Source organism: Oppia nitens, unplaced genomic scaffold, assembly GCF_028296485.1.
Source record: "Oppia nitens isolate AA-2021 unplaced genomic scaffold, nextdenovo-longstitch-racon4-pilon3 scaffold5_pilon_pilon_pilon, whole genome shotgun sequence".
In the NCBI taxonomy this organism is placed as follows: domain Eukaryota; kingdom Metazoa; phylum Arthropoda; class Arachnida; order Sarcoptiformes; family Oppiidae; genus Oppia; species Oppia nitens.
The window spans coordinates 6,845,397-6,870,227 of NW_026533243.1; the positions used below are offsets into that span (position 1 = coordinate 6,845,397).

The following is a 24,831-nucleotide window of genomic DNA, read 5'->3' on the forward strand; positions in this document are numbered from 1 at the left end:
CACTTTTAATATTTAACGATACAGTTATTCAACGCATGATTTTTCTACTAAATTTGATATTTAATAAAATACTATGAAATTGTTATAAAATTAGTTAAACAAACAATTTTTAATATATTCAACATAAAGTATAGTATTAGAATACTTTCATTTATATTATATTAAATTTTAATTTTAATTTTAATTTTCATATTATTTTAATTACAATACAAAAAAAATAATGAAAATATTGTAGTGTATAGATGACTACTGTAGTTAATACTTAATTTATTGTAATTTTTAGTTATCATTATTTTAAAAAATCAACGATTATTCGTTAATATAAGCATCAAATAAGTGTATAAAAATTGATAGCATTACTAAACTTAACCTTTAATTTCTAACAGATTTATTAGAAATATTTATCACTTAAAATGTGTTGATTTTATTAACTTTATGTGTTTATCTATATATTATATATAAAAACCATAGTTAGTGTCTAATGAGACATCCTATAAATACTCAGTCAATTTATTTTTTTGTTAAACAATATTTGATTTTTCATTATCAAAGTTATAATTATTGAGTGACAATAGTCTGTGATGTACTCTATGAACTCATAATAATCTCATAATTGTTAATTGTTTTATACTATTTATTTAACATTATTTAAATTACATATTGGTATATAAAATATATTAATATATATAAATATATATATATTTATTATATATTTATTAATAAACAATATTATGAATAATTTAGAAATGAATCAAATTAGTGGTAATACTGATGATAGTGTTGAACAACAAATTAAAGCTCTTAAGCATAAAATGCTTAAAAATTTCTTTAAAAACATTTCAATTATAGTTTGTGTTGCAATAGTTTGTTTAATTGGATTTCATGGGACATACTTTTGGTTTAAAAGTAAAGACATTTCCAATTATGAGATCTATTCGGAGTCTTATTCCCGAAATGTCCGACGCGTTGACCAAAAACCTGGAGCCGCCGTATTCATTGTTAGTGACTTTGTGTCCAAATTGCCAAACGATACGCTCGACTTGTATGTAGTCTTCAATAAAACAGATATTAAATTAAATCAAACCGGAAATAGAAATTCAACGATGATTTTCAAAACATCGACTGACAAACAAATCAATGGTGAAAATTTGGTTAAACTTGTTGTGTTAAACAATAATATTAACGGAACAGATATAGGAAATGTCAAAGTTCAAGATATTGTCAACGATAATATAGTTACCATTGACTCTGGATATGGATATTCACTTAAATTAAGAACAATTTGGCAAAAATGATATTTTTTTTAAATATTTTAATTCAATTAAAATAATTTCATTTATTTACACATAATTTCATATTGTATTTTTTACATATTGATTATTTTTTATATTTATAAACATAATAATATTTAGGTAAAATTAATGTAAAATTAAATTCATTAAAATAAAATTATTATTAAAAGACAATGATTTGATTTATAAAAGATAACTTAAAATTAAGTATTGAATAAAAGTCAATTTGCAATCAAACTAAACTAAAATAGACTTAATCCTCATCGGATGAAAATAAACTTTTGTTGAATTGTCTATTACTTAATTTGGATATTTTTTCGGATATTTTCACTTTTTCAATAAAATCATTAACCGATTCATCAATTATTCCATTCTTAGTGTATGTTATGGCCCGACGTGGCCTCAGATCGTAAGGCTTTGATACAGAAGGAGAACTACCGGTAATTGTAAAAGAATCGGAATTCTCTTTATCTAACATTTTGTCCAATAGATTGAAACAATCGCTTGAATGATACGTATTCGGTTGTGACATCAATGTCACCGTAGAGCAGGTCTCAAATGATGCGTTAGTTACATCACTATCATCTGTACTATAATCAGAGTCGTTGACACTGAAATCGCTATCAGTTCCCGATGAATATTCATTATCTAAAGTATCCACTGATTTGTCTAATTTTTGAGGTGAATATTGACCTAAAATTAAAAAATACATTATATAAGCTAATTATTTAACAATAAAATTAATTGATAGACCTATTCTAGTGATTTGGCGAAGTTGTTCCTGAATATGGTTTAATCGCATTGTGTGTTCATTCAAAATACTATAATTAACATAATTATAATCTTTATAAGTGATGGCAAACCATAAGAATATAGCTGTCATTAAAAGTAATGTAACTTTTCTTGAAATCCAAATTCTTTCACTTATAATAATTGAAGTACTCGTCAATCCTACCAACTGGTCGTCCACTGAATACGAGGCTATTATTCTTTCGGCAAATAAATTGCAAATTAAGACGAGAAAAAGCCAAAGTCGGGCTTCATTTGTACGGATAGGTGTTGTAATAAAATAAACGATAATTATTGAAATAATAAAGAAAATGATTGAATAGCCGTAAGAAACTTCAATTAAAATAAAGTCTTGAAGACGAATAAATCGGTCGAGAATTTCTTTAACAATAAACCGCTGTTCGGCTGAAGAGTCCTTAAATTCATTGATTGTGTTTCGAGCGGTTGTCAGCTCTTCATTGAGTCTCATTTGTGAACCAATAGACAACTCCTGTAATCCATTCAATTGATCCAATTGTTTGGACGCATCTTCAAGTCTATTCTTGACATTAGCCGCCGTTTGCGTCAACTTATCAACTGTCGATTCAGTCTTCTGTTGCCACAATTCTGTCTGAAGATAAAAACAAATGCTTTGCGTGTGAGTAAAGAATTCGGTGTATGAGTCAAAGAATCGGTTGTCTATATGTTTGAAACACTCTTTAATGTCTTGTCGCTCATTACATGGGTATGTCTTTTGACCGGATTTTTCGAGAAAACAATTGGCAAAAGTGATGGCCAATCGACTCTGACTTTCTTCGGTTAAATGTTTGCAATTAGTGTCCAGCGATTGAATGGCATTTCGCCAACAATTACCATACATTGTCTCTTTTTTGGCCATCACTTCAAACATATTTTTTCCAGTTTCGTACAATTGTTTGGACGTTTCGGTAAATTTCGGCACATTTTGGTCATTCGTGTCATACGTTTCCCAAACGTTTTCATCAAAACAATACAAATAATGAGCGAAATTAATGAAAACGATAATTAAGAGGTAGATCTTCATCGACGACATCGTCTCGTAAATCATCACAATTTGATTGAATTCAATGGTAACGACATTGCGATCGATGTCTTCAAAAACAAAACACTTTTTTTTCTTTCAATTTGAAAGCGCTTTCAGTTTAAGTCAAACACTGTTTAATGCATTGAAGCCATTGATTGGACTAAACATAAGCACTAATAATATGTAATACAAGTTGTATTCAATTCAATGTATTTGAATGCCTTTAATATCTATTTGTTTTGTTTATTACATAATATTTGAAATAATTTTATATAAAGAAAACCAATTGTATGTAATATTTAGAGAAATTAATAAAACATATAATATTTAACATACAGTATATCAAAGTTTTTAAATAAAAAAAATAATAATTTAATGAACTCAATAACTGAGTAAGTAATGTATTACTTTTCTACTTTAGATTTGTTCAAATAATCAAAATATAAAACAACAAATTGTTAGTAATTAAAAAAAATTCTCATTTATTTATAATTTTTGTTTTACTATAAATGACAGAAACGTTTTCAAATAATCAAAAATATTTTTTTTACAAAATTTTATTAAATATTATTATTATTAGTGAGAATAAGTTTTGGTAATTATTTAAATAGTGTTATATAAACTAAAAATAAGTCCAATGTTTGTCACATATACTGTAGAGTATATATCGTGTGATCATAACATCAAAAACTGCGACAAATTAATTGATGATCTCTTGTGCTCTCTTTTCGAGTAACTTCTCGATGTTATCGATATCTTTGAACCAAATGTCGAGTTTTTTCTTCATATTTTCGATTTGTTTTTTGTCGAGCACTCGGGGCTGAACCCATGACAAGTGGACAGTTTTCTCGACTTCATCTATACTACCTCTGACCAGTCCAAGTGATAGCGCTTTCATTACTAATAACTCAATTTCGTTGATCGGTATACGAGTTTGTTTGGCGATCTCATCAAACTTGATAATACCGTTAGTGCTATTAAATGTCATTTCCATCAAAGATAATAAACATATCTTTTGTCTCATTTGAAGCTCGTGTTGGGCTAAGTCTGGTTGTTGTAACCATTGAGTTCGCAGAGCTTCATATTTAGTCAAATCTCCGCTATTAAAGGCTAACAATAAGTCTTTCATATATCTATGTTCTGGTCTTAATGTGTTAACAATCGGATGCTGAAGAAGTTCACCGAAGTTGTAGATATTATCGCCTAAAATAGCAGCTAATGCTAGAGTGAAGGCTCGCTGTGCCTGAGTGTCGGCGTCTTCAACGTCTGTACTGGTCTGACAACCCAAGTATCGGAGCGCATCTCTATAGTACTCGCAGTGATTGCCGACCAACTTATGGTATTCACTCGACAATCGATAGTATCGCGAATGAACGGCAGTCACACCGGTCTCGGCTTCAATTAATTCGTTAGTCGTTTCGAGTAAATCTTTGATACCCTTCAGGTCTTTCGCTTCGAGCATCGATTGTCCCAATAGTATATTACAGAGGATAGCGGCCTCTCTGTTGGCCTTAACTTTTTCGCTCAGTTTGTTAAGAAAGACGACACGCGACTCGTGTGACGGCAATTGGTTGACAATATAAACGCAGGTCTCGATGAGCGTCAGGCCATTGATTTTGGTCTCAAAGTCGGCGATAAAATTCTCGTAAAAGTCCAATAGGTTCGGGTGAGGAACCGTACGGACAAATTCGTACACCTTTTGAGTCAATTGATGCCACAATCGTTTGGTATACAACTCTTCAAACGTTGTCCACCACTCAATCAGACCCGTATTGGCCGCCAACTGCTGTTGTTGTCGCAGATATTCGCCGACATCCATACGTCTCGTAGCCACCGATGATGAGGACATGTGTCTGCCGTATAAAAGCCGATATAAATAAGTGAAAACAAATAAATGAATCAATAAATTGATGTCTTTTCTTAAGTGTCACAGAAATGCTGATTCACTCAATGCATACAAACTGACGACAGATGTCGTACTCAACACTCTATTCAATGATAATGTCTTCAAATTATTATAGTTTTCATTGCATTGCATATAAATTATATGATTTAATATTAATATTAATATTATTTAATATACAGTATTGTATTAATACTAATAATGTTATACTGTATTAAGTTTTCAGTCATCAATGGCTTCATTAAACACTCAATTAAAAAAACTCTAAAACTAACAACTTTTACAGTATTTTAATTGTTTTACTCTAAGATATATTTTTTAAAATAGAGATATATTAATATATATTTTTAGATTTTCAATAGCAATAATAATTAATATTTTGTATACAATTTGCGATATTAGACTTCAAATTTTTGTTATACATTATAAAACTTGCAAAACTATAAAATAAATAAATAAATAAAAGTATTGATAATTAATCATTTATTGTAAAACAATTCTGTATATAATTTTATATTAATATTTTATAATAACAAAAAAAAAATCTAAAGTAGTATAATTTAAAATATAAATAAAATATATTTAAAATTTCAGTACATGTGTACTCTTTGTATATAAACAATATGAGTTATTTTTTTAAATAAATAATTTTTGTTCTTTATATAAATTATAATATTGTATAAAAATTAAATATACTGTACTTATAATTACAATAACTTATAATAGTATAATAAAAACATAATATAAAAATTTATAATATTTGATATACCGGTAAAACAGTATATTTGAAATATTTTTAAAACAAACAATTTCAGTAAATTTTTCATTTACTAAGTCAAGTGTCAATTAAACATTTTGAGAGAAATTATTAAGTAATGTTATAATAATTATTGAACTAACTATACTTAACAATGATATACTTTATAAAGATAAATACGACAATTTTTAAATATTCAATTACTATAGAATATCATACAATGTTTATAATATTGTTAAAAATGTAAAATAAAGTAAAAATTAGATAACTTTATAAGTTAGTGGACTGTCTTTTATAATTAACTGAATTAAATCTGACTGAAGACCGTTTGGTCGGCGAATACTTGACTTGTTTTCTGCGTTTAAGACATTTAACACAAAAATAGACAATCAGTGCCAACACAATGACCGAAGCGATGACAATGAGAGCAATGGCCCAATCGGTTAGTTTACATTTGACTGAATTGTAATAAAATGAATATTTGTCGCAACCATTACTTCTACTCCAAGAACTGATGCCCTCTTCCCATAAATCGGACAACTCTTGTACGGCTTGTTGAGTGCAATGATATTTAGCTAACTTGATTTGACAGTCCCTCCCGTCCCACATCGCACAACACGAAGCTTTAGTTAACTCCCTTTCACTGGCAAACGATAATTTTCGGTAATAATCCCAACTATCGAAAGAGTGGTCAACACATCTGTCCATTTTCTTCAGATTGTCTTTATAGCATTGTGTCAACAATATCGGTGCTGATTCTGATTTTGATAATATAAATTGTTTACCGATTTCGGGTGAATTGGCAAACGCCTGTTCCTCATTAGACACTAATTTATAATTAACATTAATATATAATATAATAAAAATTATATTTAAATATTTCATTTTTTAAACAACTATATATAATTTATATATTTATATAATGTTTACTTAATTTTTATCGTTTATTTGTTGAACAACTTTATCTCATATCCCGGAGCAACCACTCATGAAAATGACTGACTGTTTCTTACAAAATAAAATTTTATTCAATGATTTCGGGAATTATATTATTATAAATAGATTTGAATGAAATGAATGGAGAATTTCAAGGGAAACATTTAAATGCAAATTTAAGTCAAATCTTAGACGTATTGAAATTTTGCATTTAGTTTAAAAATATATTCAACAAATTTTTAGATATTTTTAAAAACTAGAAAATAAAGATTTTTTGGTTTGTATTTCCTATACTGAAACTGAACTGATTTGGTTTAACTTAATTTTATTATTGTTAGACCTGGCTAAGTCATCCATGCAATATTTTTATTAAATCATCTATAATTTTTTATTGAATTTTAATGATGCATTCAATAATAATTATTGTAAAGTGATATATAAAAAAATAATCATAATCTATTTGAACATATTACTATTAAATACTTGTATTAAAAACAAAAAAATAGTGTATAATAAAAATAGTAGATGCATAAAATTTTAGTAAATATAAATTCTAAATTAATTTTTTATTTTAAAAAATTTTAATTTTAATAATAACTTTTTTATAGGTTAGGTAACTGTCCTTTCAATACAAAAGCCATGTATTTTAACATGTGTTTAAACCTGTTATAAATTGACATTGTGTTTCAATTGAGCTCATTTGCATATATGATATTACATTATACGTTATATAGTCTCCTAAAAAAGTAGTATTCATTGAATATGAATGCTTCAAATATTAAACATTTTTAATGTAAATTTTTCAATTAAGTCACCAAATAATAAGTACTATTTTTTCTAAACCATTGGTCTCTCTTTCTCTCGTAACTCTAGTATCACTTAGTTTTACTTTTTGCACTAAATTTAATTTGCTGTTTAATACAAGTGGTTATCGCGAGTGTTGAAAAAAAGTTGAACAATACTCGACAACACATATGCGTGTGTCAGTTGTGTCAATGCATATACTTAACCCATTTCATTGATATTAATCAGTTATATACTGTAATATACTATATATTATATAATAGTATATATTATAATCTGATATTACCACTACTTGTTAACTACAAATTAATTTTCTAATCATAATTTTTTAGTTTAATTTTCATTTTCATATACTTATACTCATATATATATATACTGTATTAGTATAATTTGTATATTTTTTGTTTTGAAATGAAAAATTTATGATAACAACAAAATACTTGAGTTTAAAGAAAAGAAGAGAAGAGAGAGATCTGAAGATTGAAAAATAGAGTGAATATCTTATTGTAAGGAAAATGTGGTGTTTTTTGTTACGATTTCAAAGAATTCAATAGATTTTATTATAATTATACATAACTTAATGTATGTATTGTCAAACATGTATAGTAGTGACTGTATTGATATTTGAGGACAACTTTTATGCAGTTTTGCAGCTTTAGAGACACTGCAAAGCAATTTCAACAATCAATTGAATAGTCGAGGAGTCCATAACTTTTGAGTGAGAAGTTGAGATAAATGTATAGAAAATGCTTTTTAGTAAATTTAAAATCAACAATGAAATTGATGAAAGATATTGAAGATATTGTCGATTTGCGGTCAGTTGTCTCGGCTCTAAAAAAGTGCACAGCAATACACACATACATAAGCATATAAATTATATATACAGGTATATACTATACAACAATATCTATGGCAATGTCAAAGGCATGCCATCAAAGAGCGACTCTCAAAGAACTCATCACAATATGGATCACATGTGAAGCACACCTCATAGGGCGACACATTCATAGCCCATCCATAGCCGGGTCACATCACATCACTACTATCGCACTATTACTTCAGTCTTTCTTTCTCTCTCTCTCTCTCTCTCCCGTGTAATATATGGTCACATCAAACGTGCCATTGAAGCGTGAAATTGTTGACTGCTTTACAAATGAGTTGGACTATAGTAGTGACTATAGTTGGCATATGAGTTGGGACGCACCCATACATCAATTGAAGAAATAGTATGGTATAGTCTATTGAATTTGAGATATAAGTAGCAATTGAATGTCAATAATGCCAGTGCTATGGAGTGGTCTCTGTTTTGTCGCATATTGTCGTCGATTTGAGAGTCGGTAAGTATAGAGAAGTTAATGCGCCTCCGATTAGTATAAAACACAATACAAGTAAAAACTCCCCTTTGATTGACTCTAAATATTTGTCAGACTTTGTCAACTCAAATGGTGTGTGCATTCAAATACAAACTTTATGTTGGCATATATGGCAATAACCATAAGCCATAAGCTTCTATAGTCATAATCGACTCCATAAACACCAACCCCTTTGCAGTATATCCCCTCCCAATGGTTGGTCCTATGGTTGGCTGATTAACATTGCAATCTGTATAGTATTCTGTGGATTGTGTCATAGCGTCCAAACCCCGCCTGAGAGCCCATATAGTGCTGAGCCGTAACCAGATTTTTGCCTCTTTGGCTCTAACCGTGGGAATTGTAATCAATTGACTCGAATCAGAACTAAACCGCTATTAATGTGAAGACATCACTGGCTCAGGTAGTCTCTAAACTACTGTCATCACAACTATCTATTTGTTAGTTTGTCAAATGAGAAAAACGTCAAACCATAACAATAACAACTGTGTCGCGGATAACATGAATCAAAGTCATACTAATGGTAAGTCTTATAACTTTTACTCATTTTTATATTAACATTATTTTTATTAATGTATTTTTATTAATTCATTTTTATGATAAATATTTAAATAAGAAATAAATTAAAGCTATAAATATATTTAATTTAGTTAGTTAGTAATAACTTTTATCAGTTTAAATAATTTAATTTAAAAAACAAATGCATAATTAAAAAATATATTAATAAAAGTTTGCTAATTCTTGGATAAATCTTTTGCCATTTTTTAGACAACTAATATATAGAATAAGTATACAGTAATATATAGTAAGTTTATAGTAAACAAATTTTATTGTATTATACACTATATATCTATATATCTATAGACTATATAAAGTAAACAAAAGTTGTTAACTTGAATTTTCAAATATTTATATATAATATTACAAAAATCTAGTAAATTTGTTTACTAAACATATTTATATACTATCAAGAGTTTATATAATGTATCCAAAACCTAAGTTAATATTTTATTTATTGTAGTTTTAAAAATTAAAACCTAGTAATTGTGTTTATATATAAAAATAAGTTAATTAAAGATTTGTTATATTTAACTTATTTAGTTGCTTACGAAGTATTATTTTTTAAATAATTATTAACTTTGAGAATATTTAAATTATTAAATTAAAATTGATTATTGTGTTAGAATTACAAATTATTTCATGCGTTTTTAAAACTCTAAATTTAATGTATTTACTTTAAGTTAATTATAAAATTAATACTTATAGTCTATAAGTCTAGAATTTAATCTATAAGTTATAGATATATATTAAATTTAATTTTTTGTATAAACAATATTCATATTAATTTTGATAACATTCTAAACAATATACAAAATATATCATTAAATAATTAAACAAATATATAAAAATAAGAATATTTTATAAAATTTTGTTAAATATTAAATATTGTCAACTGATTCATAATAACAGAATTGACACTTATTTTGTAAAAATGATCAGTTATTTTTTTAGGTAACTAAAATCAATAGATTATATTAATTACATTATTGCTTTTAAGCGGAAATCAAATAATCACCCGATTTATGACATATTGTAGTTATGCTATACATAAAACAATATGTTTGTTGTGTGAGAATAGTTATTGAAGCAAATACTAGAGGCAAAAGTGATGATAACAATTGCAATGAAAATTATGATTCAAATTAATGATGAGTCCATACATTGCGTGGGAAAATATATTTGTGAAAGTTATTAAAACAAAAAACATTGATTTGTCATATGAAACGTAAAATTAATAGATATATACAGTTATGAGTCGACCGGTGCACCAGATGTTCACTGATCACTCTTGTATAACAATCTCATCAATTAATTTGCACTATAATGTTATGATGCTATAACTTATGGGATACAAAACACCCTAATATCTAATAAAAAGCCAATAACTATAGTTAAAATGATAACAGATTTCATTTGTAATAATAATGATAATAATAGTATTAAATATAAATTGTTTTACTATTAGGTCGGATACTTTTGGACATTCCGTGCAAAGTATGTCGAGACCACAGTTCTGGCAAACACTATGGCATCTTTGCCTGCGATGGGTTTGTACTATATTTTTTTGTATGACATTTATCTAACAGTCTAATAGACTATTTTGTTATTGTTTTATATGTTGAAATGAATTGCACCCCTAAAACACATTTTACTTTTTAATACATCTTTTGTTATGTAATTAAATGATATGAGGGATAATGTGTGTGTATGTATGTGTGTGTATGTATGTGTGTGTATGTATGTGTGTGTGTGTATGTGTGTGTGTGTGAGTGAGTGAGTGAGTGTGAGTGAGTGAGTGAGTGAGTGTGAGTGTGAGTGAGTGAGTGAGTGAGTGAGAGAGACATTATAATGAATCAATGACTTTCTATATATTGAACATACAATACAGTATATATAAATTATATATAAATAAAGTATTTAAGTATAAATGCATTTTTTCAAATTCTGTGAGTGAATGCCTAATGTATTGGCTAACTGTTCCCCTTTTGTTAGCAATTAGAGAGTATTGCGACCGCAAGTGACAGCCAATGGGCCGACACGTGCATTGCTGTCAAATGCAATCCACACTATATTTCCTTTTTGACTCATTTTAGTCAAACAATAATCACATTATTTGATTCAATTAAACGACTAAATTCACTAAAATTATCTCCATTTTCTCTCTTTACAGTTGTGCCGGCTTTTTCAAGGTATGTCCCATTCAATGGAGTGGTAGTTCAATATTAGTATTTCTGAAGTACATTTAGTACACATATTGGACTCATACCACTCTTGAGTATAATATGTTTAGACAACTGATAATCAAATATTGTATATAAATATAGCGATCTATTCGTCGCAATCGACAATACATATGCAAAGCCCGTGGTTCGGGTGCTAACAAGTGTCCGGTCGATAAAACTCATCGAAACCAGTGTCGGGCCTGTCGTCTAAATAAATGTGTAGAAGAGGGTATGAATAAGGATGCCGTTCAACATGAAAGAGGGCCAAGAAATTCGACAATCAGAAGACAAGTAGCTCTTTACTTAAAAGACACGTCAGTTATAGATAGACTTAGTCTTCCGTCAACATTCATGTCGCCATCAGTACATGAGCCACAAAATCGATTATCTATACCACAACCCAACTCATCAATCCGACCGCAAGTCAGCACTAATATCTCATTATCATCGCTGTCATCATCTTTGACAGCCATTCCGAGATTAGTTGATTCAAATGCATTAACATTAAGACCAACGGCTGTATGCCATCCAACTCCTAAAGTAAGTGATGTTAAAGATTAAAAAACAAACAAAAATTATTACACTATAAGTTACAATGTTTGATAATATTTGCAATAAAAACTTGTAATCTTAAAGATTAAATACAATAAGTTGTAAAAATAGTTATAAATATGATTTCTATTTGAAATTTTGTTATGTCTAAAAAATATTATATGTCATAATCTATAATCTATACTAATATCTATAATATGACTAAACCATAATAAGATATTATAAGAATAATAGAAAAGAAAAATACTATACTATACTATAAGAAAGTTATGTTTAAAATTTGTATTATATTTATATTTTTTAATAAGGCTTTAAATTTATTACATTTATTGAATAAGTTATTAATATTAAATATTGTTCAACTTTATTATGTTTTAAATTTATAATTATATAACAATTAATTAATTTTCTATATAAATTATTTATAATCAATAGTATCCATTTCCATACATACCCGGATTAAATGGTTTTATATCATCAAATTGTGAGACAGTATGTGAAACAGCAGCTCGACTACTGTTTTATAATATAAAATGGTTGAAAACATTACCAGTGTTTGTGTCACTTCCTATGAGAGATCAGGTAATTTGTGGCCATGAAATGGCATGAAATTTCAATGTTATAGTCATTATGATTATAATAATCCTTAAAATTGATAGTAATGTCAGACAAGGAAATTCTCAACTCTTTACTTAACTTTTCAATACTTTTACTTATATGTGTATTATTTGGACAGTTATTACTTATAGAGGAGGGTTGGAGAGAGCTGTTCATACTTAGTGCCGCACAATTCATGCTTCCCATAGATATGGAGCCATTAATAGCATCGGTCGGTATTAACTCGAGTTCATTGTTGGCGTCGAGGGACGACTCGTCGGCACTATCATTGAGCACAGCCTCCAAAACAGACAAATTCGTCACTTTTATGACTGAAATTAGATGTTTTCAAGAATTGGTGACCAAATTCAAAGAGCTAAGAGTCGATACCACTGAATACACTTGTCTTAAAGCTATTGTTCTCTTCAAAACTGGTGAGCATTTAATAACAATAACTAACTCTTTCACTACTTTTGTAATGCATTTTTCCATTCATTCATATATTTATTTATTTACTCCATGTATTTGACTAAAAGTCTTGAGAGAGAGAGAGAGAGAGAGAGAGAGAGAGAGAGAGAGAGAGAGAGAGAGAGAGAGAGAGAGAGAGAGAGAGAGAGAGAGAGAGAGAGAGAGAGAGAGAGAGAGAGAGTGAATGAGAAACGGAAGCCTTTAGGCTTTACTATTAACTATTGACACATTGTTTTCATATAACAATTCATAATATAAATATTTTACGGATATTTTTTCCACTTAAACATTGATTTTGATATCTTTATTGTAGACTTTCCCTCTTCATCATCGACTTCATCGACTACAGTCCATGAGCTCAGAGATAGTGCTGCCGTATCTGCAGCTCAAGACAGGGCTAATGTGACATTAAATCAGTACATTTCAACGGCATATCCGACACAACAGTCATTCCGTTTCGGAAAATTGCTTTTAATGTTACCATCGCTTAGAAGTGTCTCCGGAAACACTATTGAAGAACTGTTTTTCCGGAAAACCATTGGAAATATACCAATAGATAGACTTTTATCAGATATGTATAAATCAACAGAATTCTGATAATTACTGTATTTATAAGTTATTTCTATTTAAGTAAAATCATAATTGTTTTTAATTTTTAAAAAATGAAATTTATTTCTTTGAATGAAAAAATATATAACAAATGGTGTAATGATAATGTGTGTCATAAAGTGGTGCTTAAGTGTACAAACTATGTCGGCAAAGGTGGGTCCCGGACACTGATGTTGAGATCAGCCATCAATACAGTTGACTATAGCTGACTGATGATATAGAGCTGAATGAGAGGCTTTGAGAGGTATTGTAAAGCACATAGAGTTGTTGGTGAGGTATATCCCTATCATTTTGTAAACCACTAACATTTGTGTCATTTTTCGAGTCCTAAAGTGATTCCCTTTGCGACAAAACGACTCAAACTACTGGTGCTGTTGTTGTGCTCTTTCATGTATTTTTGATGTGCTTTTGTATTTCGACTCCCAATCAGAGTTTCGCCAATTTTTTGTTGAATGCATTGAAAACTTTAATAGACTCTCATATTTCGAGCCTAAGAGCACTGGTAGTATTGGCTTCTCTGTTCAACTGTTCCCCCTCTTTGTATTGCTCTCACAGTTGTGGAAATCAGGCCTAAAAGGCAAGAGATTAAACTGAGTTCAGTCACTAAGCCGACTGTGAGCCCTCCTATCCAGCCGTTTGCCAATATGTTAGTCACTATCGACCACTATATACCAGTGTACTTCCAGGTGCACCACTTTATAGGGATCCCTATTTTATATGTGTAGTCAAATAACAATAATATCAAGCAATGCATTGACGAGAAGGGAGATGTAATCACAATATACGCTTGATTTGCATCAACACACAGACTAATAGTGGTCTCCAAATATCATCGAGTTTTGCCATTTCATACAATTTATAGTATATGTCTATCAATACTCTACCCGTCCTATCAATGCTATCTAATGTCATTGCATACCATACAAGTCGTATATAGTGGTTGTATGCCTTTCTATGTATAAAAATATAGCTGTAATTATCGACTTAAAACGATAAGCATCTCATTTACTTTACGATAATAGACTTATCCATACATTAACTCTACATTTAGAAACATTAGACTTAAATTTCATTCTTTAAAATGTATGGCTTCTACACTATACTAATACTACACAACCACTACAAACCATCCCTTACCCAAAACATTACTATTATTACTACTGTAGACTACAAACAATACACTACCAGAGATGACAATATCTCTTAAAAATTTGTTATCATTTACTATTTAAAATGTCTTTTAACGTACACTTCAATTGTATATACATTATTGTCTCACAGTATGAATCGCTATTTAATAGATATGACGACAATTTTGTTGTCGGCATACGTTTGACTACTCAAGTGAACTGACGGTCCATTGATTTACCTTTTTATCAATGAATGAGTTTCTGCTCTTTCATTGAAATTAATAACTATTTTGAATACTTTATATATCTTATAGTTTTGAGTCAAAATAATTTTATAACGAAAACTGTTAAACTTTTAAGTGGTTTATTGTTAAACATATTGTATTAATAATTAATTCACATGTTTTTCAAGCAATTATATTATTTTTTTAATGCATTTCACTGTATGGATAACTATGTGTTAACAAATTGTTTAGTATTATATAAAAATATATGATAATTAAAAATAAATAAAAATTGTATTTAAATACAAATATAGAGTATATGAATTGATGCGGTTTTGTGGCGATTGTATAGCAAACGTCTGGCCGTTTGTAGTAATTGAACGGCCGTTTCAATGGTGTTGTGATTAAAATATTTATTGAATAAATCACTAATCGGTTTGCAGTATATATTGAAAGAAACCCCAAATTGAAAGAAACACAATAGTATTGGATAGGAATACCAGAATCAGGGCTAAGCCAGACATGAATGCCATCCGGAAGAGTACAGTCGACATTGCAAACGAAGAGATTATTATTCCGGTTGTCATGAAATACGACAAATCGGTGGACACAGCGCTCGGCTCCCAATAATCATCGGCACCACAATTATTGGACATTAAGTAAGGAAAGGGAGTCATTATGTAGAGTATGCCGATCGTTAGGATAGTCCAGTTGTCTGCGATTATACAGGCGGTCACCAGTGATGTCATACCAATCACTGATGTTAACGACAATATCATCAAATTTATTAATTCATTCATTGGATTCAACTTTTTGTTTGATATCAAATACATTCATAAAAATTATTATAATATAACTAATAATAACTCAAAATTATCATTTAATTGCAAACAATTATCAAATAATCGCTAAGAGAACACATATTATATTTAATATGACGAGCAATACGTGTATATGAGATGCGCGTGCATTCATTGATTACACTTTATTACTACTAAATAAACTATTATATATTGTAAAACATAATAAAAATATTATTTAATTATATTTAGTTAAAATAAAAAGTTTTATTCAAAAGTTTTATCAATTATAGGCCAATACATACATTTGATTCAAACTTTTTTTGTTTGATTGCAAACCTGTTGTTGTGTTTGGCTTTTGCGCACTCAATGTGTGTCTCAAACAGTCATATGTTTTGAATGTATGAATGAATGCAATGTTTGTTTACATGAGAGGTGTGTTTGTCTATCACTTAAACACATCCAACAAATAACCACTGATGGGTTGATAACATAACAACAACAACAACATTGTTATTATCTTTACAAATGAAGTACAAGACATTGAAATTGTTGTTATATTTGTTAACAATATTTCCAATAATAATAACAATTGTTATATATTTTGCAAATGTTTTGTTATATTTATTTCTTGTAATTGTTATCACTTTAATTGGTCTTTATTTGGGCGTTAAATCCTATGAAAGACAATTAATGGACAATTATCAGCAACAATATGATAGCAATAATATTAATACATTAAAATTGAATCCAAAGTACAACTCAAGACATAATGACAACAAAAAAACTTTTGACGATCCGATCGACAACTACTTCAAGAGTCGGACTCTTGTGTCCACAAATGTGGATCAACTTATGGAAGAGATTGTCGACAATTGTCTCAGAGATTTTCTGTTTGTTTGGTACAAGAATTTAGTCAAAGATTGTGATAGTGACAGACTGTCCACAAAAATTAAGTAATGAATGCTTAAGACAATTGTTATTACAATATATATATATTAATATTATCATCGGTTGAAATCTCTTGTAATTTCAGAAATGAATTTTGGGAAGTGTTGGCAAATGTTGTTATCAGAATGCGATCCATCGATTTGGTTAAGTTTTTTACACGTAATGCTGTCAATCGGTTCTTAAAGCACTTCCAAAAGATAACTGTTTGTATGAATGGCCCGAAAGATAACCAGAAAAATGTTTATCATTTGAGCGCACATTTGACTGAAGACAAAGAACTAGAATTTATTAGAAAATTATGTGATTTTTTATTAACAATTTTACTGCCAAAGAGTTACGCGAAAAGCAAACCACTGAAACATCTCTTAAGAGAGATACTATCAGTTCAACTATTGAATGCCATTAATCTAATATGTGATCCAATTTATTTGAATCAAAAACTTTTAGATTATCTTAAATATCATAAGATTGAGTCCGAAAAACATCAACAAACTTATGCCTACGCAGAAACATATGAGGACTTTATTAAAATGATTAACCATTGCTGTGATGTTGAAGATCTCAAAAGGATCCGATTTCAGGTGATCACCGAAATAATGGAGGCAACTGTTATCAATAATTTAAAGAAAGAGCGCGGAATAGACATGAATGAGAAGATGTTTTCGGGACCTATCACTTCTGCCAAAGGAGACCTACTTCAGGCACGAAATCTCAAGAGATATATAAATCAATTAACATTTGCAAAAAATCAATGCGAGAAACGAATCAATGCTATTAACGGCATTAACAATCGGGAAGTGTTGACCCGGAAGAATGTGCTTTTTTCGTCAGATTCATTGCCACAACCAAATCGTAAGACTGTACTCGGATTCAAAGTAATAATGACTTCAGAGATATGTCGATCATATTTGAAAAAGTTTATGCAATATTCACTAATAAGCAGTTCCAGTACTCCGGAAAGTAGACGCCATTTGATTGTTTTTTGGGAATCAGTAGATCAGTTGTCCAAACAAGAAATTAGCAAACAATATGAAATCGCTAACGAAATATTAAATAATCCAAATTTTAAATATAATTTTATAAAACTAATTAATTTATCAAAGAATACATTGAAAACAATGGAAGAATTTGTTTTGGGTAACAGAGGACCCGAAGCCTATTTTACTGCACAGACAATGGTCTATGAAATACTCGAAAATAGATATTATCCGTTGTTTATTGTAAGCAAAGAATACAATGAAATGTTGGATCAGATGCACGAAACTCTGCAAAGCAGTCGCGAGTCGACTCAACAAAGCGATGAAAGTCAAACTGATGAAAGCGATTCAGAATTAGACTATCTTCGGGAACAAAGTTTAGTTGATATAAGCAATTCAATTGTCGAGATTCATGTTTCGCAAACAAAGGTAATATTAGAAAATCTCTCACAAAAACTAAACGACAAAAGAAATGCTTTAAAAGCGTTAAAAAAATCTGAAACGGAAAAACTGACCACAAATTCACTAAATGTTAACCAAAAGTTGATTCAATTACTTGAGAAAGAAATTGATGATATAATGCGTGAATGCAGTCAATATGAATCACATCTGGTCTGTACTGAGCTATGGATCAAAGGAATGGGTCACTGGAGAGCTGAGATACATAACATTGAAATGGATAACATCGATGGTTACTATTTGGCAATAATTATTGTTTATAGAAATGATGTGAAGGAAAGTTCTTCCAATGGATGGATTGTTGCCAGAAATGTCCAACAATTTCATGAATTAAAAAGAAAACTGATTCACTATTTTCCTAATTTAAAACGTTATGATTTACCAAAATTTTACAAAAGATTTATATCATTAAATGAAACACATTTGAATGTTATGAAGAAAAAGTTGCAAATGTTTTTGGATGTGTTGACAACAAATGACAAAATATACAGCAGTGAAGAACTATTTCTATTCCTATCTCAAAGTGCTGACAGTGTTAGGAAACCTATTAACAGACAACACAACACTTCGACTATTCGGTCAAAAATGTTTCCGTTGGCCAAACTATTTGGTATCGCAAGTCAACCATACGAAAGACATTTGTCTAGCGATTCCAACAGTGAGGACGTCGATCATCATCAACAACAGATATCAGACAATCAGTTCTTAATTCTAAATGATTTAGAAAATGAAGACAATATTAAAGATGATATCGCGGAATCACTTTATGATCTCATTAGCGAAATATTTGAATTGAAAACCATAACAAAATGGTTACGCAGGAGTCTCATGACATTTGTTCAGATGACTTACGGCCAGACTATTAATAAACAATTGTACTCAACGGCCGAATGGTTGGCCTCTGAATCCATGATTTATTACTATTTGACTTCATTTCGGGACTCGTTGTGGCCAAATGGCAAGCTATCCGAACCCTGGCCTCACAATTCTCTAGAGGAACGAAAAAGAGTACAAATTCTTGCTAAACAACATCTTTTAAATAGTATTCCCGAAGTTTTCAACAATCTTTTGGGTCAACAAAATGTGAGAAAAGGAGTCGTCAAGGCTTTTGATGGATTGCAGAATCAATTACTAAATAAACAACTATTTTATGTAAGAATTTTGTCTATAAAAATATATTAATTAAATTAATTATTTTTCCTATTTTTTAGGAAATAGTAGAAACATTTATTTTTGAATTCGCACCTGAATTGAAAAGTTATTAAAATTTTATATTTAGTTATTAAATCAAATTTCAAATTTTATTTTTATAAAATTAAAACCACATACATATCATGATTATTAATAAACTTGTGATAAACTACCGATAAGTCCAAAAAAAACTAATCATAAAATGTGTGGAACTAATTGGATTGCTATCGTAATCATTGCTGTCTTATTAGTCTTCATAAACCCAGGACTGCTGATTGGCCTTCCATTCGGTCAACTCTTTGGGATCAAACCACAAAGCAATCTCTTTGTTGGCGCTGTCGACTGAATCGCTTCCATGGATTATATTTCTGTAAACATTTTAAAATAATGGAAACAAAGATATTTAAGTTATTGTCTTAACATTAATGACTTGAAATCACGAAATGACAAAACTATTGATATAAGTATTTCTGATATTTTTATCACATATACAGTACATTATACATACCGTAAGGTTAATGAAAGTAATAAAACATAGGATTTTAAAAATCGATAAAATAAATAAAATATATATTTCTTTGTAATATCATTACCGGTACTTATAATTACATTTAATTGTCATTAAAAACTATTATAGTATAAGCAATAAAAATGTTAGCAAACAATGTGTTATTTCTATGAAATACCGGTATATATGATAATTAGTAAAATAATAATCAAAAGTATAGACAATACCTTCCGGTTTGTATACAGAAGTCACCCCTAATGGTTCCGGGCTTGGAATCGGCCGGATTGGTCTCACCCAAGAGTACACGACCAGTCTTGACCACATTGAGTCCCTCCCAGACCATTGGCACGACGGGTCCCATTTGCATGTATTGGATCAAACTTGGAAAGAATGGACGCGACGACAGATCCGAGTAATGCTTTTTCAGCAACTCTTCTCCGGCCTTAAGAAAAAACAATCAATTGTCTCATTAATATATCATATCATATATTATATTAATAAATCAATTTCATAAATGACAGACACAATTGTCACCAATTAGTGATAACATATGACATACATTCATGAACTTAATGGCCACTAATTTGAATCCTTTTTGTTCAAAACGTTTGATGATATCCCCGACAAGTCCTCGTTGGACACCATCGGGTTTAATCATAATGAAACTTCGCTCGCGATTGGCTGCCATTTCTGGTGATATCCAAGACAATAGTGACAAAAGAGTACAAATCATACAATAAGTAAATGAAATGTGGAGTAAATGTGAAGTCAGAGTCAGTCTGTTTGAAGGCCTGTCTGTCACTACAACTACACTAAACTACCGGTGCTTTCAATAGGCATTTGTCTGACATTTAAAGCATTAACTCTGAGCTCACATTTGTAGACATTTTCCATATATTTTGTACGCAAATAGTCTATAAATTATTTGTTAAATACCGCAATAATTAAACATTTGGTACTTTTTTTTGCTATAAATTTCTAACATTAAACCTAATATAATAGCTTAATATAAAAAGCATTAAAATAAAATGTAAATATATTTGACTTAAAGAAAAGTGTGAACACATGTGTCTAATGTTTTGCTATTGAATTGCATTGAATTTAGCGCTGATTTAAGTGTCCATTGATTGACCAAACAATGTCCGAATCGTCGATACAATCGCCACAAGAGTTGATCCACAAGAGACCACATCATAAAAAACATAAAGTGGTTGACGAGAGCCATGAAAAAGCTTTGGAAACCATTCTCTTTGGCAAAGAATCGGATGTATTGGAGACGATCAGCAAAAAGCATAAAATCAAATCAGAAAAAGCGGACCAAAAGTTTGATTTCTTTGTGGACAAAGGTTTGCCAATATTGACGGCATCTTTCAGTGAAAGCTTTGTTAATGAAGAGGTCGAAGACGAATCTGATGACTCCAGTGATGGCGATAATGATTATATTAAAGAAGCATTTAGTTTGGCGACTAAACATGAAACTGAAGAAGAAGAAGAAGTTATTGAAACAGAAGAGATGACTAAGAGGAAGAGTGTTTGGGTTGATTCGGATGATGATATTGTCGTCAATGAAGCCATGAGTAATGCCAAGAAGTTACCCAAACGAGTGGACACGAAAGACAAATACAAGGATTATTTGGATAATAAATTCACTGATTTATATAAAACGCCGAAATGGGCTGAAATGGGTGATAGAAAAGACCGAAACATATTGTCAAGTGATAGTGACAGTGACTCCGACATCGATGACGATGGTCTGATGCGAACCGCACAGAGATTTAAATTGAAATCAAAGACGTTAGCGAAAGGGATTATATCTATTAAGAAGTGTACGCCACTTACCAATGATAATAAAGTCAAAGTATGGCAAACATATTTGAATGTTTGAATTTATAATTAAATTTATTATATCTCTAGACGTGTCTAAATGGTGTCCAATTTCATCCAACATCTACAGTGGCTTTGGTCTCAGCGCCCAATGGTTTGGTTCGACTCTTTCAAGTTGACGGCAAAATTAATGCCAGAATTCAAAGCATTATGTTTAGAGATTTTCGATTAAATTCAGCACAATTTACCAAAGATGGCGATGAATTGATAGTTGGATCTAATGAAGTGATGGGTCAATTTTTTTACTACAATATGATCGCTGGTAAGATTGTGAAGATTCCGTTTTTTAAAGGAAAAGACAAGTATATGTTGGAAAAGTTTGTTATCTCTAACGATAATCAACTGATAGCAGTCAAAGGAAAGGAAGGTTTTATACGATTTCTTACCGTTAAAACAAAAGAACATATATTTGATCTGAAAATGAACGGAGAGGTCATGTCATTAGATTTTAGCGATGATTCAAATTTGTTGTTCACTCACGGAAATGAAGGAAAGGTCTATATTTGGGACATAAGGAAAAGGCAATGCATTAATAGATTTGTTGACGAGGGATGTGTTTCTGGGACTACTATCACTGTATCGCCGGACTCTAAGTACTGTTGCACCGGTTCAGACATGGGAGTGGTTAACATCTACCGATATGATGATGTATTAACACAAACATATCCCAAACCATTGAAAAGTATAATGAATTTGACAACAGAAGTGTCGCAATTGAAGTTTAATCACAGCTCAGAACTGTTACTTATGTCGTCCAAAGAAAAAGACAATTGTGTTAAATGTGTTCATATGAATAGTTTAACGGTTTACTCAAATTTTCCTATCGCTGGCAAAAATTATGGTCGAATTTATAGCTCTGATATATCATTAAATAGCGGTTATATGACATTTGCTACAAATTGCGGAACCGCTCATCTCTATAGACTAAATAATTTTACTGACTATTGAATTATTTTATATAAATAAATATTTATATTTTAAATAAAGATTATTATCTAATATTTAATATGTTATAAATGACAAAAAAAATATTTTTTACCTGAATTTGAATAATATCGGCCATAAGTACTCAAATATAAGAGAGATTTTCTATTGAATTTCATTTACGGTATTAAACAAAATAATTGTTTACGAAAAAGTTAATAAATAATAAATTAATGATAAGTTTTTTAGTTTTGTTATTTGTTTTGACATTTTTGTTAATCATTTGTATAATTAAGTTTTAAATATAAATGTTGATAAATATTTTTAAAAATAATAAATTTATATTTTAGGACCAATATTAATTAAGTTTGATTAGAAATTTGAAAATTACGTTATTATATTTTTAAATATATAGTATTAGATAGTGTATAATATTGTAATTTAATAAAATGCTGCCAAAAATATTTATTTCGGAAGATTTTCTAAAGGTAATTGAAATGATAATATAAATATTTCAAGATTAAATTTTAAATATATATAATTTTAAATTTATTTATTTGAATATTTTTTTCCAGTTATTTTTTGTACAATTTTAAGGTCAATATAATTATAAATCTAATAAATCTCTAATGATATTTTATAGTAAATAAAATGTTAGTAAATCTGTTTTATATAAAGACTAAATGATAAGTAGAGAATGTTTTTTAAAATATAAATTATTTGACATTTTTATATTAATGCATAGTATGCATACATATATAGTTTAATCACAACTTTATAATTTATAATCTAATCAATTGATTATTAGTATAACTTTGATTTGTTACTTATTTTGTATTAATTTAAGTGCCGTTAAGTTTGAGTTATATTTCATAGTTGAGTGAATACTTTTGTGTAATCAATTGAAAAAATACATTACATTAATTTACAATACATTATTATTTATTTAATTATTAACACTTTTGCTTAAATGATGTACTCAATGAAAGCACAATTTCTTATAAAATAATAAATTTATTGAAACAATAATTGCATCAATAGATAGACAGGTATTATAGGCGACGTGTGTACCAAACGATTAGCCGGTTTGTACTTTTACTACAGTATATGAGCAAAGGTTGTTTGTTTGGATATATTATACATAAAAGTGTCAAATGTTGTGTACCTAACCTAACCTTTATCCACAATAATTAAAATTAATTGTTTTAATTAACATTAATTGTTAGAGCAATTACTTGTAAAATCCTGTTTACAATATAATCATAATTTGTTTATATATATAGACTGAATAATACAGTATTAAACATTACATGTACTGTATAAATGTATAAATTAATTAAGTTACGGCAATTATTAATAACTTAGGGGTGATTGACATATTACGTTCGCACTTTTTAAGAAATCCAGACCCCTTCCCTAAGTTCACAATTATTGTAATCATTTTAAAAAATTAGGTTCGCATGTCCTTAACCCCACCCTTAAGAATAAAATAAAATACCACTATATTTATAAATAATTTAATTAAAATTAATTAATTAATTAATGTATCATATGATGACTTTGAGTTTGGCATCACTTAATTTAACAATAAAATAATGATTTAAATGAATATTTTATAAAATTATTTTCATTTTCAAAATATTCCAAAAATTGAAAATAAAACTATTTTTATTCAAAAGTCATATATTTACGGTATTCAAACCGTTTGATAAAAATTAATTCCTTAAATTATTTAAATGCTAAGTTCTTAAGATCTCTACCCTCCCCATCGTTCGCAAAATTCACTCCCACCCACCTCCAAATGCGAACGTAATATGTGAATCACCCCTTATATTCATATAATTAATACAATTTTAAGATAATTGTGTTGTCTTTGATTTT

The 24,831-nt window shown here is 29.2% G+C and overlaps 6 protein-coding genes across 7 annotated transcripts; 3 read left to right on the forward strand and 3 right to left on the reverse strand.

Moving 5' to 3' along the window:
• Nucleotides 1-1,545: 1,545 nt before the first annotated feature.
• On the reverse strand, nucleotides 1,546-3,295 carry LOC128961678 (uncharacterized). Its single transcript, XM_054307937.1, has 2 exons — nucleotides 2,046-3,295; nucleotides 1,546-1,985 (listed from the first exon to the last, which is right to left on the reverse strand). Exons 1-2 carry the CDS (start codon nucleotides 3,145-3,147, stop codon nucleotides 1,546-1,548), a joined length of 1,542 nt encoding a protein of 513 aa, XP_054163912.1. The 5' UTR covers nucleotides 3,148-3,295.
• A 353-nt stretch (nucleotides 3,296-3,648) lies between these two features.
• LOC128961931 (26S proteasome non-ATPase regulatory subunit 13-like) lies at nucleotides 3,649-5,131 on the reverse strand. The gene has a single exon (XM_054308257.1). The coding sequence runs from the start codon at nucleotides 4,970-4,972 to the stop codon at nucleotides 3,824-3,826; it is 1,149 nt and encodes a 382-aa protein (XP_054164232.1). The 5' UTR covers nucleotides 4,973-5,131; the 3' UTR covers nucleotides 3,649-3,823.
• A 4,263-nt stretch (nucleotides 5,132-9,394) lies between these two features.
• On the forward strand, nucleotides 9,395-13,890 carry LOC128961679 (nuclear receptor subfamily 2 group E member 1-like). Its single transcript, XM_054307938.1, has 7 exons — nucleotides 9,395-9,416; nucleotides 10,920-11,001; nucleotides 11,625-11,643; nucleotides 11,779-12,216; nucleotides 12,664-12,810; nucleotides 12,965-13,259; nucleotides 13,607-13,890. The coding sequence occupies exons 1-7, from the start codon at nucleotides 9,395-9,397 to the stop codon at nucleotides 13,888-13,890; spliced, it is 1,287 nt and encodes a 428-aa protein (XP_054163913.1).
• Nucleotides 13,891-16,450: 2,560 nt separating this feature from the next.
• Nucleotides 16,451-19,775, forward strand: LOC128961847 (sorting nexin-25-like). Its single transcript, XM_054308143.1, has 3 exons — nucleotides 16,451-17,012; nucleotides 17,093-19,595; nucleotides 19,655-19,775. The coding sequence occupies exons 1-3, from the start codon at nucleotides 16,585-16,587 to the stop codon at nucleotides 19,706-19,708; spliced, it is 2,985 nt and encodes a 994-aa protein (XP_054164118.1). The 5' UTR covers nucleotides 16,451-16,584; the 3' UTR covers nucleotides 19,709-19,775.
• LOC128961848 (nucleoside diphosphate kinase A 1-like) lies at nucleotides 19,775-20,978 on the reverse strand. The gene is made up of 3 exons (XM_054308144.1): nucleotides 20,702-20,978; nucleotides 20,370-20,584; nucleotides 19,775-20,002 (listed from the first exon to the last, which is right to left on the reverse strand). The coding sequence occupies exons 1-3, from the start codon at nucleotides 20,873-20,875 to the stop codon at nucleotides 19,882-19,884; spliced, it is 510 nt and encodes a 169-aa protein (XP_054164119.1). The 5' UTR covers nucleotides 20,876-20,978; the 3' UTR covers nucleotides 19,775-19,881.
• A 147-nt stretch (nucleotides 20,979-21,125) lies between these two features.
• Nucleotides 21,126-23,008, forward strand: LOC128960949 (U3 small nucleolar RNA-associated protein 18 homolog). 2 transcript variants are annotated; one of them, XM_054307122.1, is made up of 3 exons: nucleotides 21,126-21,172; nucleotides 21,248-22,000; nucleotides 22,057-23,008. In XM_054307122.1, exons 2-3 carry the CDS (start codon nucleotides 21,281-21,283, stop codon nucleotides 22,972-22,974), a joined length of 1,638 nt encoding a protein of 545 aa, XP_054163097.1. In that variant the 5' UTR covers nucleotides 21,126-21,172; nucleotides 21,248-21,280; the 3' UTR covers nucleotides 22,975-23,008. The 2 variants fall into 2 exon arrangements, with proteins under 2 accessions (XP_054163097.1, XP_054163096.1); XM_054307121.1 differs by lacking the exon at nucleotides 21,126-21,172 and having other exon boundaries at nucleotides 21,179-22,000.
• The last annotated feature ends 1,823 nt before the right edge of the window (nucleotides 23,009-24,831 follow it).

Bases quoted from the DNA above. Each gene is read 5' to 3' on its own strand.
- LOC128961931 (XM_054308257.1), bottom strand. From the start codon at position 4,972: ATGTCCTCATCATCGGTGGCTACGAGACGTATGGATGTCGGCGAATAT.
- LOC128961847 (XM_054308143.1), top strand. From the start codon at position 16,585: ATGAAGTACAAGACATTGAAATTGTTGTTATATTTGTTAACAATATTT. The intron at 17,013-17,092 runs GTAATGAATGCT...TTGTAATTTCAG, and splicing joins AGACTGTCCACAAAAATTAA to AAATGAATTTTGGGAAGTGT. The intron at 19,596-19,654 runs GTAAGAATTTTG...CCTATTTTTTAG, and splicing joins TAAATAAACAACTATTTTAT to GAAATAGTAGAAACATTTAT.
- LOC128961848 (XM_054308144.1), bottom strand. From the start codon at position 20,875: ATGATTTGTACTCTTTTGTCACTATTGTCTTGGATATCACCAGAAATG. The intron at 20,585-20,701 runs GTATGTCATATG...TTTTTTCTTAAG, and splicing joins TGGCCATTAAGTTCATGAAT to GCCGGAGAAGAGTTGCTGAA. The intron at 20,003-20,369 runs GTATTGTCTATA...AAATGTTTACAG, and splicing joins TTCTGTATACAAACCGGAAG to AAATATAATCCATGGAAGCG.
- LOC128961678 (XM_054307937.1), bottom strand. From the start codon at position 3,147: ATGATTTACGAGACGATGTCGTCGATGAAGATCTACCTCTTAATTATC. The intron at 1,986-2,045 runs GTCTATCAATTA...TTTTAATTTTAG, and splicing joins TCGCCAAATCACTAGAATAG to GTCAATATTCACCTCAAAAA.
- LOC128961679 (XM_054307938.1), top strand. From the start codon at position 9,395: ATGAATCAAAGTCATACTAATG. The intron at 9,417-10,919 runs GTAAGTCTTATA...TTTTACTATTAG, and splicing joins GAATCAAAGTCATACTAATG to GTCGGATACTTTTGGACATT. The intron at 13,260-13,606 runs GTGAGCATTTAA...TCTTTATTGTAG, and splicing joins TATTGTTCTCTTCAAAACTG to ACTTTCCCTCTTCATCATCG.
- LOC128960949 (XM_054307122.1), top strand. From the start codon at position 21,281: ATGTCCGAATCGTCGATACAATCGCCACAAGAGTTGATCCACAAGAGA. The intron at 22,001-22,056 runs GTATGGCAAACA...TTATATCTCTAG, and splicing joins CCAATGATAATAAAGTCAAA to ACGTGTCTAAATGGTGTCCA.